The sequence below is a fragment of the Pan paniscus genome, chromosome 9, assembly GCF_029289425.2.
Source record: "Pan paniscus chromosome 9, NHGRI_mPanPan1-v2.0_pri, whole genome shotgun sequence".
Classification (NCBI taxonomy): Eukaryota; Metazoa; Chordata; class Mammalia; order Primates; family Hominidae; genus Pan; species Pan paniscus.
The window spans coordinates 3,571,053-3,588,602 of record NC_073258.2 but is presented as its reverse complement, the minus strand read 5'-3'; the positions used below and the strand labels follow the sequence as shown (position 1 = coordinate 3,588,602).

The 17,550-nt window shown below is 61.9% G+C and overlaps 1 protein-coding gene across 1 annotated transcript in view; it reads right to left on the bottom strand.

Moving 5' to 3' along the window:
• The window catches only part of MUC5AC (mucin 5AC, oligomeric mucus/gel-forming), a 43,287-nt gene extending 26,021 nt beyond the window's left edge, over window positions 1-17,266 (bottom strand). The window contains exons 1-22 of the mRNA XM_063608031.1: window positions 17,194-17,266; window positions 14,761-14,838; window positions 13,864-13,923; window positions 13,282-13,543; window positions 12,804-12,918; window positions 12,405-12,495; window positions 11,459-11,568; window positions 11,131-11,344; window positions 10,918-11,043; window positions 10,099-10,216; window positions 9,760-9,898; window positions 8,548-8,658; window positions 7,983-8,052; window positions 7,756-7,893; window positions 7,509-7,673; window positions 4,632-4,726; window positions 2,548-2,674; window positions 2,033-2,288; window positions 1,900-1,952; window positions 906-1,006; window positions 492-643; window positions 91-229 (exon numbers count right to left, since the gene is read on the bottom strand). Coding sequence (XP_063464101.1) covers window positions 91-229; window positions 492-643; window positions 906-1,006; window positions 1,900-1,952; window positions 2,033-2,288; window positions 2,548-2,674; window positions 4,632-4,726; window positions 7,509-7,673; window positions 7,756-7,893; window positions 7,983-8,052; window positions 8,548-8,658; window positions 9,760-9,898; window positions 10,099-10,216; window positions 10,918-11,043; window positions 11,131-11,344; window positions 11,459-11,568; window positions 12,405-12,495; window positions 12,804-12,918; window positions 13,282-13,543; window positions 13,864-13,923; window positions 14,761-14,838; window positions 17,194-17,266 — 2,793 coding nt within the window. The remainder of the gene's footprint in view (window positions 1-90; window positions 230-491; window positions 644-905; window positions 1,007-1,899; window positions 1,953-2,032; window positions 2,289-2,547; window positions 2,675-4,631; window positions 4,727-7,508; window positions 7,674-7,755; window positions 7,894-7,982; window positions 8,053-8,547; window positions 8,659-9,759; window positions 9,899-10,098; window positions 10,217-10,917; window positions 11,044-11,130; window positions 11,345-11,458; window positions 11,569-12,404; window positions 12,496-12,803; window positions 12,919-13,281; window positions 13,544-13,863; window positions 13,924-14,760; window positions 14,839-17,193) is intronic.
• Between the last annotated feature and the right edge of the window lie 284 nt (window positions 17,267-17,550).

Genomic DNA, 17,550 nt, shown 5'->3' with positions numbered 1-17,550 from the left:
CCTGTGTGCACCCTGGGGCAGCCGCAGAGAGGCAGTGAGCAGCTTCGGGCCACGGGGGCCGCCGTGAGGACCCCAAACGCGCCGGCTCACCTGCACCAGCGTGTACTCGCAGTCTCCATTGAAGCTATAGCTCTGTCCGTCGAAGGTGAGGTAGTGGCCGTCCCCGTACACGGCGCAGGTGGCCAGGCAGGGGTCATCTGTGCACCGCCACATCCTGCTGTCACAGGTGCTGGGGGACATCTGGGGGTCAGGCTAGAGCACACACAGGGTGCCTGCCTGACTGGGTGCAGCCTTCCTACCCCCGGGGGGACCTGGCACCATAGACACGTGCCCACTGGGCCTCCCTGGCTGGGGCTGCTGGTGGCGTCCAGCCCTGAGTCTGTGCCCTGCGTTTTCCCAGGACCCCTGTGCTGGGGGCTCGCCCGTCTTTAAGGAGGGCCTCTGGTTTCCTGGGCCTGACGCCCCCCATGGGCTTTGAGCCCCCGGCATACCAGGTGTTGCAGCCCACCCGGATGGTCTGGCCGGCCCGGTAGCTGGCCTCATTGTGCACGCAGGGGCAGTCCTCCGCAGTGATGCAGCCGCCCTCGCCGTCCGCCACCAGCCCGTCGGGGCACACGCAGCCAGGCACACACTGGGGGCTGTACTGCAGGGCCAGCAGACACCACTGAGTGATGGGGCAGGGCACGGGGCCTGCCAGGTCCTCCCAGGGACAGCTCACCCACACCACAGTGGAGGGACCACAGGACCAGGGAGTCCGGGAGCACATGGGCAGGGGTCCTCTGGGGCGTGGGGCAGCCCATGGCCTAATGTGTCAGAGGCTCACCACTGCCCACCCTGGGGGCAGGCGCCCTTAGCAGGCAGGGGCGGATGGAGGGTCTGTCATTGGGGAGTCCTCAGGGGCTTACACAGGTCATGTCCAGTGTGTGGCAGCTCTTCTGACAGCCAGCCCCTGTGTCCCCGGGCGTGGCATTTCGGCAGTCAAAGAACACCATGGGCGCAGCACACACTGGGGAGGGAGGGGCCGTCAGGGGGCCCAGCCACAGGCTGCTGCGGTGCCTCAAACATGTGTTCAGGGAGGACGTGTCTGTGCCACGTGCGTGTGCACTGAGTGGGTGCGTGTGCATGAGTGGGTGTGAGTGCATGTGCATGAGTGGGTGTGTGAGCGTGTCCATGAGTGGGTGTGAGGGTTGCATATGTGGGTGTGAGTGTGTGTACATGAGTATGTGTGTGCATGAGTGGGTGTGTGTGCATGCGTGAGTGTGTAAGTGTGTGCATGCGTGGGTGTGTGAGCGTGTCCATAAGTGTGTGTGTGAGTGTTGCATAAGTGGGTGTGAGTGCGTGTGCATGAGTGGGTGTGTTGCATGCGTGGGTGTGAGTGCGTGTGCATGTGGGTGTGTGAGCGTGTGCATGAGTGTGGGTGCATGACTGGGTGTGTATGTGCATGAGTGGGTGTGTGAGCGTGTGCATGAGTATGAGTGGGTGTGTGTGCATGAGTGGGTGTGAGTGCGTGTGTATGAGTGGGTGTGTGAGTGTTGCATAAGTGGGTGTGAGTGCGTGTGCATGAGGGTGTGAATGCGTGTGCATGAGTGGGTGTGTGAGCATGTGCATGTGTGAGTGTGTGCATGAATGGGTGTGTGCGCATGAGTGGGCGTGTCCGCGTGTGCATGAGTGGGTGTGTGAGCATGTGCATGAGTGGGTGTGAGTGTCATATGTGCGCCCACACCCTCCCTTCTTCCCCCTTGCTGCCTAGAGGGCACAAACCATGCCTGACACTGAGCAGCTGATGGACAACCACCAGCCCCGCTGACTTGCGGTGGGGCTAACCCTGAAGCCATTTTTCAGGATTTCTTATGGAGATGAGGAGGCTGGGGGCCACAGTGCCTCCTTTCTGGCACTCACCTGGGGCGGGGGCTTGGCCTCCGATGCAGCTCAGCTTCCCATGTGTGCAGGTGCTGTGAGGAGATGGTGGTCAGAGCCTCACCCTGGGCCAGGAGACGCGAGGGACCCCCCAGTCCACAGCGGGAGCTCTTACCAGATAGCCCCGCTGTCGTGCACCGACTCCCCATTGGGGATCATGGAGCCTCTGTGGTAGCAGGGACAGTTGCTGGCCTGCACACACTTGCCCGTGTCGTCCAGGAAGGTGCCCTTGGGACAGATGCAGCCATCCACGGGGATGAAGCCAACACTGCAGGTGATGTCCCCCTCGCTCAGGGAGCGGCAGGTGGGCTGGCAGGTGCTGACATGGTAGTGGTACGTCATTGACTTGGGGCAAGTGGTCATAGGCTTCGCTGCGGGATGCCAGGAAGAGGGGATTCTCAGGACACACAGCCCGGCAGTGGGCAGCCAGCAGTGAGTGTGCCCAGCCCTCTCGGCTACCCTCCCCTCCCCTCCTCGGCCGGGTCCAAGGCCACACTGACCTGGGCGCTCCTTGCCCTCAAGCCCAGCACAGAGGACGGGGGCCCTTAGAGCAACCTGTGCACACTGGGGGCACCCCAAGACCCGTGGCCACCCAGCGAGGGAAAGGGGCTGGGCTTGGCAGGCACTCACTGCAGACGCCGTCCCTCCAGCCGCTGAGCTGCACGCCCTTGGCGGCACAGGCGTGCACATAGGAGGACAGCGCGGCACACAGGCAGTCCTCGCTCCGCTCACAGTTGCAGGTGTCAAACATACAGTTCTGCAGGGAAGGGGGTCATCGGGGCATCAGAGACCCCAGCCCACACCTGGTGGCCCCCCACGCCCTGCAGGCCACACATCCAGCAGCCAGGGTCCTCCCATCCCAGGTCTTCCTGCCTCCAGGACCCCTCTGTGAGTCCTCACAGGCATCCTGCCCCCTCAGCAGAATTGCTTGGCATGTCATGGAGCAGAACCACTGTGCAGAGCAGGGGTTACTGGGAGGACCAGATCCTTCATCTCTGTGACCCAACAGGTCCAGCCAAGACCAGCTTGCCTCAGACACAGCACATCAGCTCAGCCTTGGCCTAATTCTCATTTGGCCCCTGGGGCCAGGTGGGCAACAAACCCCTGAAGTTTAGCCCCTGGGCCTAGTGTAGGGCTGGAGTTGCAAGAAAAATGCCATAAACATGGTTAACCAATGAGTGAAGGAATGAATGAGGGAATAAGTGAGTGAGTGGATGAGTGAGTGAGTGAATGAGTGGATGAATGAGTGAGTGAATGAGTAGGTGAAGGAATTAGTGAGTAAATGAGTGAATGAGTGAAGGAATGAATGAGGGAATCAGTGAGTGGATGAGTAAGTGAGTGGATGAGTAATGAGTGGATGAGTGAGTGAGTGGATGAGTGAGTGGGTGAGTGAGTGGATGAATGAGTAGGTGAAGGAATTAGTGAGTCAGTAAATGAGTGAATGAGTGAAGGAATGAATGAGGGAATGAGCGAGTGAGTGGATGAGTGAGTGAGTGAGTGGATGAGTGCATGAATGAATGAGTAGGTGAAGGAATTAGTGAGTGAGTAAATGAGTGAATGAGTAAAGGAATGAATGAGGGAATCAGTGAGTGGATGAGTGAGTGGATGAGTAATGAGTGGATGAGTGAGTGGGTGAGTGAGTGGATGAATGAGTAGGTGAAGGAATTAGTGAGTCAGTAAATGAGTGAATGAGTGAGTGAAGGAATGAATGAGGGAATGAGCGAGTGAGTGGATGAGTGAGTGGATGAGTGAGTGAGTGGATGAGTGAGTGGATGAGTGAGTGAGTGGATGAGTGGGTGAATGAATGAGTAGGTGAAGGAATTAGTGAGTGAGTAAATGAGTGAATGAGTGAGTGAAGGAATGAATGAAGGAATGAGTGAGTGAGTGGATGAGTGAGTGAGTGGGTGAGTGAGTGGATGAGTGAGTGAGTGGATGAGTGAGTGAGTGGATGAGTGAGTGAGTAATGAATAAGTGAAGGAATTAGTGAGTGAGTAAATGAGTAAATGAGTGAAGAAATTCGTGAATGAGTGAGTAAATGAGTGAGCGGATGAGTGAATGAGTAAGTAGATGAGTAGGTGAAGGAATTAGTGAGTGGGTAAATGAGTGAATGAGTCAGTGAAGAAATGAGTGAATGAATGAGTGAGTGAGTGAAAGAGCTAGTGGGTGAGTGAGTGAGTGAGTAAGTTAGTGAATGAGTGAGTGAATGGGTGAGTGGGGGGGCGAATGGGTGAACGGGTGAGTGAGTGGGTGAATGGGTGGGTGAGTGGATGAGTAAGTGAATGGGTGAGTGGGCGAGTGAGCGAATGGGTGAGTGGGTAAATGGGTGAATAGGTGAGTGAGTGGGGGGGGCAAATGGGTGAATGGGTGAATGAGTGGGTGAATGGGTGGATGAGTGGGTGAGTGAGTGAATGGGTGAGTGGGTAAATGGGTGAATGGGTGAGTGAGTGGGTGAGTGAATGGGTGAACGGGTGAGTGAGTAGGTGAATGGGTGAGTGTGTGGGTGAGTGGTGAATGTGTGAATGAGTGAATGGGTGGGTGGGGATGTGGGGAATGGAGCTGGACAGACAGACTGGGTTCCAGCCCCTGGTGCCCATCACAGCCTAGAAAGGTTAGTCCTGCCTGCTGAGCCCACCAGTGCCCTCCCAGCCCTCCTGGAGGCAGCCATGAGGCTCAGTGGCTGGAGCCCCACCAGGCCAAGAGGCGGCAGATGTTACCGAGTAGTAGGTGCCCGGCTTCACGGCAGCATGGCACCGGCCGAAGGGGCCGTCGGCATCAGTCAGCTGCGAGCACCAGTGCTGAGCATACTTCTCTGTGGACAGAGGAGGGATAGGGTTAGGATTAAGATCAGGCAGCACACTCATCCCACCCAGCTTGGCCTCTGGTGTGGGGTTTGGGGTGCCAGCTTCTCTGGGCAGTCTGATGTTGGGCCCTTCATCCTGCTACACACTCAGCCCGGGTGGTGTGGCGCCCTCCCCTAGGAAAAGCTCCCCCAAACGCAGGGTACAACATCCAGAACCGAGGCTTTTCTTGTTTCCTGCATGTCCCACCCAGCCCCTCACAGCCTCTCACAGTGCCGCCTTCCAGGGACGCTAGTGACCACCACTGTGGACAGATAAACCGAGGCCCTTCTGGCCCCTCCACTGGGCTCACTGGACCCTGGCTTCCCAGGCTGCAGGAAGAAGGCCAGAACCAGCAAATGGGATCCCACCTCCCCACGGCTGGCGCCCAAGCTCTGAAGGCGAAGTGAATGACTGAGTGAGTGAGTGAGTGAGTGAGTGGATGAGTGAGTGAGTGAGTAGGTGAGTGGGTGAATGGGTGAGTGACTAGGTGAGTGGGTGAATGGGTGAGTGGGTGAGTGAGTGTTGAGTGGGTGAGTGGGTGAATGGGTGAGTGAGTGAATGGATGAGTGTGTGAGTGAGTGGGTGAGTGGGTGAATGGGTGAGTGAGTGGGTGAATGGGTGAGTGAGTGAATGGGTGAGTGGGTGAGTGAGTTCGTGAGTGGGTGAATGGGTGAGTGAGTGGGTGAGTGGGTGAATGGGTGAGTGAGTGGGTGAGTGGGTGGTTGAGTAGGTGAGTGGGTGAGTGAGTGGGTGAGTGAGTGGGTGAGTGAGTGGGTGAATGGGTGAATGGGTGAATGGGTGAGTGAGTGGGTGAGTGGGTGAGTGAGGGGGTGAATGGGTGAATGGGTGAGTGGGTAAGTTGAGTGAGTGAGTGAGGTGAGTGAGTGGATGAATGGGTGAATGGGTGAGTGAATGGGTGGGTGGGTAAGTGAATGGGTGAATGGGTGAGTGGGTGAGTGGGTGAGTGAGTGGGTGAGTGAGTGAGTGAATGGGTGAGTGAGTGAGTGAGGTGAGTGAGTGGGTGAGTGAGTGGGTGAATGGGTGAATGGGTGAGTGAGTGGGTGAGTGAGTGGGTGAGTGGGTGAGTGGGTGAGTGGGTGAATGGGTGAGTGGGTGAGTAAGTTGAGTGAGTGAGTGAGGTGAGTGTGTGAATGGGTGAATGGATGAGTGAGTGGGTGAGTGGGTGAGTGAGTGAGGTGAATGAGTGGGCGAATGGGTGAGTGAATGGTTGAGTCGGTGAGCGGGTGAATGGGTGAGTCGGTGAGTGGGTGAGTGAGTGGGTGAATGGGTGAATGGGTGAGTGGGTGAGTGAGTAGGTGAGTGGGTGAATGGGTGAGTGGGTGAGTGAGTAGGTGAGTGGGCGAATGGGTGAGTGGGTGAGTGAGTGAGGTGAGTGAGTGGGTGAGTGAGTGAGGTGAGTGAGTGGGCGAATAGGCGAGTGAATGGTTGAGTCGGTCAGTGGGTGAGTGAGTGGGTGAATGGGTGAATGGGTGAGTGGGTGAGTGAGTGAGTGAGTAGGTGAGTGGGTGAGTGGGTGAGTGGGCGAGTGAGTGAATAGGTGAATGGGTGAGTGAATGGTTGAGTCGGTGAGTGGGTGAGTGAGTGGGTGAGTGGGTGAATGGGTGAGTCGGTGAGTGGGTGAGTGAGTGGGTGAATGGGTGAATGGGTGAGTGGGTGAGTGGGTGAATGGGTGAGTGAGTGAGTAGGTGAGTGGGTGAGTGGGTGAGTGGGTGAGTGGGCGAGTGAGTGAATGGGTGAATGGGTGAGTGAATGGTTGAGTCGGTGAGTGGGTGAGTGAGTGGGTGAGTGGGTGAATGGGTGAGTGGGTGAGTGGGTGAGTGAGTGGGTGAATGGGTGAATGGGTGAGTGGGTGAGTAGGTGAGTGGGTGAATGGGTGAGTGGGCGCGTGAGTGAGGTGAGTGAGTGGGCAAATGGGTGAGTGAATGGTTGAGTCGGTGAGTGAGGTGAGTGAGTGGGTGAATGGGTGAATGGGTGAGTGAGTGGGTGAGTGGGTGAGTGAGTGAATGGGTGAATGGGTGAGTGGGTGAGTGAGTGAATGGGTGAATGGGTGAGTGGGTGAGTGAGTGAGGTGAGTGAGTGAGTGGGTGAGTGAGTGAGGTGAGTGAGTGGGCAATGGGTGAGTGAATGGTTGAGTCGGTGAGTGGGTGAGTGAGTAGGTGAATGGGTGAATGGGTGAGTGAATAGTTGAGTCAGTGAGTGAGGTGAGTGAGTGGGTGAATGGGTGAATGGGTGAGTGAGTGGGTGAGTGGGTGAGTGAGTGAGTGAATGGGTGAATGGGTGAGTGAGTGAGGTGAGTGAGTGGGTGAGTGAGTGAGGTGAGTGAGTGGGCAAATGGGTGAGTGAATGGTTGAGTCGGCGAGTGAGGTGAGTGAGTGGGTGAATGGGTGAGTGGGTGAGTGGGTGAGTGGGTGAATGGGTGGGTGAGTGGGTGAATCCATTCCCCACGTCCCCACCACCCCACTCTGTGCAGGGGTAGGCGGTCAGGGCCGATGTTGACCAACAGAGACTTGCACCCTTTCTTTGACCCTGAAGCAGATGCCCCACATTCCTGAAGCTCCACATAAGCCGGGGTGGGCGCCCACCATGAGCCTGTCCTTGGGCCCCTTCGTGAGCCACCCCACCCAGCTCACAGGCACACGCAGGGCCGGCCTCGCTGCCTGCAGTGCCAAATGGAAGCGGGTGAACCAGCGCCAGGCGGCCAGCACAGAGGCGAGCCGTGGACACCCGTACCATTCTCCACGCTCAGAGAGCAGGGGTCCTCGAAGCTGTTCCTGATGTTGGGGCAGGCGGCCTGGGTCTTGAAGGTGTTGAAGAAGGCCGCAGCGGTGGCCTCCACCACCCCACTGAGGGTCCGGAAGTCATCGGCCTGGATGCTGTTGAAGTTCCCACAGAGACCTGGGGGCGGGTTAGGCAGGCTGAGGACCATGCGCCCTGGCCAGAGTGGGTGGGCTCCAAGCCCAGAAGGCAGCCCTCTTACCGCAGGTCTGCCCACGGAGCTTGGGCGCCAGCCGCATGAACAGCTGCATGGTGGGCACCAGCTGCAGGTTCAGCTGCAGGCCCAGGCTGGTCTGGGCGATGATGAAGAAGGTTGAGGGTCTGAAGATGGTGACGTTGGCTGGGGACACAAAGGACAAGGGTTTTGCTGGGGGGTGTGGGGCGGGACCCCAGGCAGCCCCAGGGTGGGGAAGAGGCCACCGCCCTCACCTGCAGAGATAGGCAGCTGGGTGTAGATCTGGTTCAGGAACACTTCCCCACTGGCCTTGATCACCACCACCTGAGGGCAGCCAGACAGATGTGTGAGCGCGGGGCAGGCTTGCGGCACCTCAGCCTCCCGGAGGCTGTGAAATGTGCCTGCAGGTGCCTGGGAGGCCTTTCCCCGCAGCTGCGGCTCCTACAAGGTGGCCTTGTGCTCGCCTGATTTTCTGAATTTTCTGCGAGGACCATGCCTTTCATTCTTCAGTGAAAACCAAAGTTATTAACTAAACATAAATTGACTTCAGTGGAGAAGCCATGCTGGCCGCAGGTGCGCCCAGTCCCTCCTTCCTGGGGCCCCTTGGGTCAGGTATGGCAGCCCGGGAGGCCCGGCCCTGAGCTTCTCCCTTTAGGGACAGTCACGTGGACCCATAAGTAATGGACACAGCCAGTGTTGCCAGAGGGTCCCCGCCTCTCACTGTTCACGCCAGGGATGAAGGGCTTGGGCAGAGGGGACTTGCAGAAGAGACAGGCCCCTTCCCTCTTCCCGGGGTTTGCCCTGCCAGGTTCCACTCACCGTCTGCGCCCCGTCCAGGTTCAGTGTCACACTCTTCAGGCAGGTCTCGCTGTCCGTCAGCCCGCACCTCCGCAGCTCAGCCAGTACAGTGAAGGCACTGCTGTCACAGGGCTGCGGAACATGACACACCAGGGGTCCTCACACTCCATCCAACGCCCAGCCCACCTGGCCCTGCCCGTCCACCCGGCTGTGCTCCTCTCCCTCACTAGAAACCCCCACTCCACCATCCCAGTCCCCGAGAGGGAGGTGTGCTGGAGGCCCCCAGGTGTGGACACCCAGGCACACACAGAAGTCTGCATGCACCCTGGGGAGGCCACACTCTGCAACGCCAACTACAGGACCCTCTGGGAAAGACAGCACTCAGAAGGTGCAAATGCCAGCAGCTGCCAGGGGCTGGGCGAGAGAGGGGTGAGGAGCTCCAAGGGGTTTCAGGGCAGTGGAGCTGTCTGCGTGAAACTTCCTGGCAGGAACAAGACACTGCACATCTGTCTTAACCGTGGAATTTCACCACCACGAGGGTCCCTGATGTCAACCATGACCTGGGAGGTGAGGGTACCAGTGCAGCCTCCACCCCAGCGCAGGGTCTCATCATAGGGAAACTGTGTATTGGGTGCAGGGTCTCATCGTGGGAGACTGTGTGTTGGGTGCAGGGTCTCATCGGGGGAGACTATGTGTTGGGTGCAAGGTCTCATCTTGGGGAGACTGTGTTGGGTGCAGAGTCTCAACTGGGAGAGACTGTGTGTTGGGTGCAGGTCTCACCATAGGGAGACTGTGTGTTGGGTGCAGGGTCTCATCTTGGGGAGACTGTGTTGGGTGCAGGGTCTCATCTTGGGGAGACTGTGTGTTGGGTGCAGGGTCTCATCGTGGGGACACTGTGTGTTGGGGCAGGAGTACTTTGTGCTCAATTTCCTTGTTAACCTAAAACTATTCTCAACAGTAAAGTCTGTTAAATAAACAGCCCAAGGTGCAGAGGGCCCAGTGCTGGGTGAGGCCCAATGCTGGGTGGGTGCTGGAGGCTCTGATCTGCAGCCTTCATGGCCCTGTGAGGACTAGCGCTGGGGAGCTGGAGTGCTTCCTTGAGGTCTCAACATCGGGGACCCCCAAGGGTGACCCCAGGGGCAGCAGTGACATGCAGCCGAGCTGGGGGAGCCTGTGGGAGGCTGGCCGTGGGCCCCCTCTGTCCGGCGAGCACCCCAGGCAGCCAGGCCGTACCTTGGTCAGCACATAGCTGCAGTCGCCGTGCACCGTGTATTGCTTCCCGTCAAACGTTGAGAAGTGGGCACCTCCAAGCACAGAGCAGGTACCCGGGCATGGAACCTCCTGGCAGCTCCACCGGCCTCCGGAGCAGGTGCTGACAGCAAGAGATGGTGCCACGTGGGTGCCGGCCCCAGGAGACCAGCCTCCAGCCTCCGCGTCAGGAGGCTGACCGGGTCTCACCCAGGCCTGCCTACACCGTAGCCCAGACGAGGGCGCCTGCCGGCCTGGGTCGCAACCCCCAGCAGGTCCGTCCCATAGCACATCCTGGGGGCCTGGAGGGGGGCTGGGACCTACCAGTTGGTGCAGTCTGTGGAGTAGGTGGCCCCTGGGGCATAGGCAGCCCCGTTGTAGACGCAGGCACACTTTGACACAGGGACACAGCCGGTCTGGCCGACGTCGTCAAGCACCGTCCCTGCAGGGGTCAGGCAGGCCTATGATGGGCGCCTGCTGTGTCCACGCAGTGGGCGTTGCAGGGGAACAACATGGCAGCCCTACAGCGAGCTGGGGCCTCAGCCAGCTCCAGGGGCCCGGGACGGGGGCCTCAGCCAGCCTCAGGGGCCCGGGATACCTCAAGCCAGGGGCATCAGCCAGCCTCAGGGGCCCAGGACAGGATCCTCAGCCAGCCTCAGGGGCCTGGGACACCTTGGGCCAGGGGCCTCAGCCAGCCTCAGGGGGCCCAGGACAGGATCCTCAGCCAGCCTCAGGGGCCCAGGACATGGGCCTCAGCCAGCCTCAGGGGCCCGGGACAGGGGCCTCAGCCAGCCTCAGGGGGCCCAGGACAGGATCCTCAGCCAGCCTCAGGGGGCCCAGGACAGGATCCTCAGCCAGCCTCAGGGGCCCAGGAGACGGGCCTCGGCCAGCTCCAGGGGCCCGGGACGGGGGCCTCAGCCAGCCTCAGGGGTCCGGGACACCTCAAGCCAGGGGCCTCAGTCAGCCTCAGGGGCCCAGGACAGGGGCCTCAGCCAGCCTCAGGGGCCCGGGACAGGGGCCTCAGTCAGCCTCAGGGGCCCGGGACACTAGGACTGGGGTCCTTCTTCTGAGGCTTAGCCATGGGAGCACAGCCCCCTAGTTGCCGGGGTGCACCTGTGTTTCCCAGGGGCGGGGGAGCCTCACCCTCAGGGCAGAAGCAGCCGGCCACACAGTGGTCCTCACAGGCCCGGGAGTGCTCCTGGTTGGAGCAGGTGTCTGCGCAGGGGGAGCGGCACTCGTGGTACTGCATGTTGTTGGGGCACTTCTGGGCTGCGGGAGGCAGAGAGAGGGCTCACGTCCGCCTGCCCCTGCCCTCCCTGCCAAAGGGGTTGGGGGACAGGGGGCCGGGACACTCACGGCAGAAGTCAGGGCCCCGCCAGTCCTGGGGCAACCCCCCTGCATGGGTGCACTGCCGGGAGTACTCGGCAAGGGTGTGGCAGACGCAGCTGAGCAGGTCGGTGTCTTCACAGAAGCAGAGGTCTTGCCTGCAGGCCTCCAGGTAGCTGCCGACGTCCACCAGGGCCACGCAGCCAGAGAACAGCTGGCCGTGCAGGAGCTCCTCACAGATGCCCTAGGACAAAGGCCACAGCCCGTCTGAGTCCTCGGTGGGGGATCTGGACCGGTTCCCAGGCTCACAACCCCTCCTGCTCAACCTGCTGGGCCCTCTGTTCCCTCCAAGGCTTACAAAGCCAGTGGAGCAGTTCCTCGGGGGTTCAGGGACAGGGTCCTGACACTGCTCCGTGGGGTCGTCCATCTTCTGCAGGTTCCCGAATTCCATGGGTGTCAGCTTGGTGTCTGCGGCAAGCACAGAGGTGGGCTCTGCCTGCAGGTCCCGGTACCCGTCAGCCCAGCACCCGAGCAGCAGAGCCCCCAGGGCCGGGTCCCTGGGGTGGGGTTAGAAGGGCCATCGGTGGCTCCTGCCCCATCTGGATGCCTGAGTTGTCCTGACTGCACCCGCTTGGCCACCCCATGCATGCTGCTGGGACCCTCAGGGGGTCTGGAATGATGGGGAGAAACAGCCCAGGAGGTTGGTGTCCGGGCCACAGGGTGCCGCCGGCTGAGGCCTCAACTGACCCAGGACCCTGGTCTCCTCCTGCCAGGCTGGCTGGAGCCTGAACACCTCCCAGTCCACAGAACCCAGCCAACCCAGCGCTGAGCCTGCCTTGCCAAGGGCTGCTGGACACCCAGGCAGACTCAGTTCCCCACAGAGGGACACCCTGTACTCGGGGCTTGTATGGGGCTTCATGGGCCTGGCAGGGGGAGGCGGGGAGTGGGGCCTTGGCTGGTGCAGGTCACATTTGCAAGGCCACTGCCTGGTGGCAGAGACTCAAAGACCAAGAAGGAGGCAGGTCTGTCATTTCAGGAGAGGGCGTGCAGTCAGGGGTCGCCACCCAGAGCAGCCACACAGAGCAAGGGGCCCAATGGGCGATTTGCTCCCCGCCTGCACTCCTGAGACAGGCCGGTGTTACGGGATCGCGTGTGTGCACGTGTGTGCTGTGCTAGGAGGGAGGGCAGCTGCATCCGTGTATCTGTGCATGTGTGTGCCCGGAGTGTCGGAGGGTGTGTGTGCACACAACACTGAGCCCCCAGGGGATACTGAGGAAGGGGCTGAGGACGATGTGGGGCCTTACTGTGGGAGAGGAGCTCGCTGACCACAGGCATCCCGTTGAAGTCCCCACAGAGCCCACAGGTCTTGTTGGCGTATTTGGTGTCCAGCTCCAGCTGCAATGGGAGAGACATCAGACACCCATCCCCACCAGGAGCAGATGGACAGATAAGGCTCGAGCCTGAGATTTCCGAGGAGGGGCCGAGGCCCACGGAAGAGACACCCCCGAAAGCAGTCTCCATCCTGGGAGCACAGACCCCGGGACACCATTGGTGTCTGGGCACCTGTTCTCGCCTGCTGTGTGGAGTGGAGTCTGACCCTGACTGGGCCCAGGGCACCTTCTACCCTCTCCGGAGAGGCTGTGGGAGCAGGCCGGCCCTCGAGGGCTGGAGTTGCACACCGGGACACCCCCACCCAGCCTCACCAGCAGGCTATCATCGTGGTTCCACATGAGGACAAGGCCCAGCCTGGCCTCCACCTTGGTGTAGCTGCTGCTCTGCTGAATGAGGACCCCAGACTGGCTGAAGGGCAGCAGGACCCTGCGGAGGAAGGCAGGGCTGAGGGGCTGGGAGCACAGTGAGGAGAGACCCCAGGCAGGGCAGATGCTTGCGGTCACAAATGTGACACGGTCATCGTGACCGTGAAGTCACGTCTGGGATGGGGACATTGACCTCTGGAGCTCGGGGGTCACGAGGAGCTAGGAAGGGGCAGAATAAGAGCCTGGCAATCCCAGGAGGGGCAGGTGGGCCACTCGGGGGACGAGGGAGGGCCCATGTCCAGCTCCGCTCTCAGGGGCTTCCTGAGAAGTCCACATCCCTCCCAGGACCGCGAAACCCCGTGACCACCCGGAAATGCCACCCCACACGCCACGTGGCCCCCACCATCCCAGAACCCAGACTCACGGGTGGCCGTTGACCAGGACGGAGCCCTTGGTCAGCTGGATGACCATGCCATCCACCTTCATGAGGACCCTGCTCAGCGTGGGGGCCGCTGACTCCTGGCTGCGGCGTAGCTGGATGTTAAAATCCTCGTAGGCGGCACCGCAGTGCTCGGAGAACACGTAGTTGCAGAGGCCGGGGAAGCGGAAGACGTCGCCGTCGAAGGTCTTGTAGTGGAAGCTGCCCCAGGTGCTGCACACCCGCCCGTTGTGCGCCGGGTTGGAGGCTGCGGTGGAAGCAGCATGGCGTTTGGGGGCGTCGCCCTCGTCCTCGCCCTGCACCCCCTGCCTCTGCCCTGTACCTCCTGCCGCTCCCCAGGGTCCTGCAGCAGGTGCTGCTGCCCTGGACGGGGCACCCAGGGGTCCTTCCTGCGTCTGGGAAGTCCCAGAAACGTGTGCAGGGAGATGCTGGGCCCTCTGGCTCCAATACCCACCCAGTGGTCACCCGGAAAGCTGGGGCCCCTCTCCACCCGGCACCTCCAGGCCTGAGCGGGGAGCTCAGCAAAGCTATGACCCCTCCCCACCCAGGCCTCCGGGCTCCACTCACCTCGTACCACAGGGATGGTCCTCAGAGATGGGAAGACAGTCGCCCCACGGAGCGGGACCCCTGCGGAGACAGGGGCTGGTAGGATGCACGCACGGCCCCACGTGGGGCGGGGGCTCCGCAGCCAGAGGAGACGTTCCAGAGTCAGCAGGTCCCAGCTCCTGGCTCCGAAGCCGACTCCGGATTCTGCTGCGTGTTGGGCCCCCTCCCACCCACTCACCAGCTGCACGTTGTGTACTTGTGGCCACACACCCTGCGTTCGGTGACTTTTTCATTCCTCCCGGCTGTCACCAGGAAGAAGTCCTCAGGGGCTGCCAGCTCTCACATACCCATGGGCCTCAGAACCTGAGTCTGCATCAGCGGCTCAAGACAATCTCTTAGGTGCTGAGATTAGGCCTGTCTGGCCCGATTTGGAGAAATGCAATCTGAGAGTTTGCCCGAAGCCCCCTGCCCTGGCTGCCCTTGCCTGCCCTGCCTCTGCCAGGGCTGCTGGGCCTCCACGGGCTCCCGCTAGCACGAGCCACATGGGGACGGCCGGCGCCAAGGGAGATGCCCGTGTTGCTGAAGCGTCAGGAGGTGAACGGGGGGGACACCAAGGCAGGACCCAGCTCCAGATCCCCGGAGGGTGACCGGCTCCCACAGGACACAGGCACAACAAATCTGCCCCGCCCTGCAGCTCCTTCAGAGCCTAAGCGCTGCAGGGGGCTGGCCCAAGGAGAGGCAGGTAGTGTGACCGACCAGGGCCATGGATGTGGGGGTGTCCTCCTGTCCCCCCAGGTTTGGTCCTCAGCAGTGGCCAGCTGGGGAGCCACCCTAAGACCAGTGGCCCTGGGGGCCGTGCCACACGGTGGAGGGTGGAATCTGACAGGCTTAGGGTGGGGGCCGGACGCTCAGACTCACCGCCGGGCCCCCGGGCGATAGGAGAGAGGGCAGGGTGGTGCTTGTAGCTGGATTCGGAGGAGCCATCCTGGGCATGGCCTGCAGAAAGAGGAGGGGGGCTGAGCCCAGATGCAGGGTGGCTGAGGGGGCTCAGGCTGCGGCCACAGATGCAGCGTGGACACCAGAGGGATGGGAGGCCACAGTGCGTGGGGGTGGCCCGTGGCGAGGGCTCTCTCTGTGCTGGGTTGGGGGGTCCTAGGAGGCCTCTGTCCATGTGAGTCTGAAGTCTGAGCCCAGACCCTCCAGGAGCATCTCCTCAGCCTGGCCCCATGGAGCAGGTGGCGTCAGGACCCTTCGCCCCGATCTGGCATCCCTATCTATTCATTCCCACTCACTGCCGAGCGTGCCAGGCCCTGGCCTCCACGCTGCCACTCTTGGGACCCCTGTCCAGTACAGTGATCCCACTGAGGGGCTGGAGCAGTCAAAGGCATGGGAGGGGTCGGCCCCAAGACCACCTGGAGGACCCTGCCTCCCTGCAAGCAGCAGACCCTGCAGGAGGCTGATCTCCAGGGTCCATAGAGACTGTGCTAATGTGTAGAATGTCACCAGATTTCAGCCCGGCCCAGCCCCGCACAGCCCTGCACAGAACCAGCATGATGGGATCAGACCCCAGCCTCGCACAGCCCTGCACAGAGCCAGCATGGTGGGACCAGCCCCAGCCCCACACAGCCCTGCACAGCCCTGCACAGAGCCAGCATGGTGGGACCAGCCCCAGCCCCACACAGCCCTGCACAGAGCCAGCATGGTGGGACCAGCCCCAGCCCCACACAACACCGCACAACCCCGCACAGCCCCGCACAGCCCCGCACAGCCCTGCACAGAGCCAGCATGGTGGGACCAGCCCCAGCCCCGCACAGCCCTGCACAGAGCCAGCATGGTGGGACCAGCCCCAGCCCCACACAGCCCCGCACAGCCCCGCACAGCCCTGCACAGAGCCAGCATGGTGGGACCAGCCCCAGCCCCGCACAGCCCTGCACAGAGCCAGCATGGTGGGACCAGCCCCAGCCCCACACAGCCCCTCACAGCCCCGCACAGCCCCGCACAGCACCATCATCGTGGGACTGGACCCCAGCCTCGCACAGCCCCGCACAGCCCCGCACAGCCCCGCACAGCCCCAGCATGGTGGGAGGGGCGCCCGGCCCAGCCCAGGACCCTGCAGAGAGAGGTCTTAGGGAAAGCTGTGATTCGCCTGCACCCCAGCCCCAGCTTTCCAGTTCCCGCAACTGGCATGGGGTCCTCAGGCCAGGCTGGGAGACCCCCCTCGCCCTCACACCCTCTGGCCCCAGTGGGGCCCACAGCATCAAATCCGTCAGTGGGCGGAGGGGGCGTTAGCATCTGTAAGCCCTGTGGGGGAGACGGAGATGACGGCCTGAGCCTCACTTATCTAGTCCCGGCCCAGGCCTGCCCCCACCTTCTGAGCCCCCGCAGACCCCAGCCCCAGCGCCGCCCTCTCCTGGGAGCAGCCCCGGGACAGAATTCCTGCTTCTGAGATGAGGGTGGTACAGACGAGGGACGGCGGGGCAGAGTCCGACTAGGCCACAGCGGAGGGCGGCACGGAGACACTGGGAGAGGGTTCTTCTTGCTCTGAGACTGCCTGGCAGAGGGCCAGAGGCTGGGGACAGGGCTGGGCGAGGGACCTGGGTGGGCCATGTGGCAGTCTCGGCAGTGCTGAGGTCCCTGCCCTGCTGTTCCAGGAGCCCAGGAGCACCCACCCCCCTCCAACGTCAGCCATTACCCCATGGGGGCACATGGTCACCAGCAGACCCGGTCCCAGGTGTCCCTCAGAAGCAGAGGAAGGGACCTGCTGGCCCAGCAAGGGGCAGTCCAGACCACAGGACCTGGAGCCTCCCCCATCACCCTCTTAGCCTCAGGCCGGGGGTGAAACAGTTCCCTTGTGGACCTCACCATCACATCCCAGCTCAGAGGCTGAGACCTCCCCCGCCCCCGCAGGAGATCCCCATCGAGGCCCAGACAGGGAACGTGAGCTGGTGAACTGGGCATGTGTGGGGTGTGCAAGGGCAGGTGCCTGGGGCTGATGCCCCGACCAGGCCCAGCAGGGGCCATGAGCAGCTGGAGATACTGTGGGCCGGGTGCTGCCGGCTTCTGGGGACAGGTGCAGGCATCCAGGCTGGGAGGGAAAGCCCGAGATCTGAGCTCCTACTTCCCTGCCTCAGGGAATGGCCCAGCCTCAGAGGTCCCCAAAGCCCAGAGATCCCAACCCCACAAGGGGAGACTGCTCGTTGGTGGCCAGGCCACAGGCAGGGGCTATGCTGCTGGGAGCCGTTCATGGCACATGCAGCCTGCCCGGAACCCAGGGCAAAGACTGAGCTGCCTGAGGCCCACTCAGTACCGCACCACCCAGGACCAGTAGAGCGGCCAGGGGCCGAGCCGTACCTGTGTGCCGGGTGCAGGCCAGAGCGAGAGCCAGGGCCCAGAGCGGGGCCAGCTTCCTCCGGCCAACACTCATCGTGTGGACGGCGGGGAAGAGTGCCCTGTCCCTCGGCAGCCTCTGAGGAGGGACCCAAGGTGGCAGGAGCTTTTTGTAGCCCCAGAGCTGGCTCCAGCCCCGTGCTTCACGTGGGTGGGCAGGGCGGGGCCTGTGGTTCCCCCTCACCCAAGTAAACAGTGGGTGCTCACTGCGGGCTGGCCAGCGGCCGGTGGCAGGCGGAGATGGGTGTGTCTGCCGGGTAGAGCCCAGTTTCCGAGGGCCCCCCCAAGCCCTGGCCTGCAGGGGTCCTCCCCACATACCCC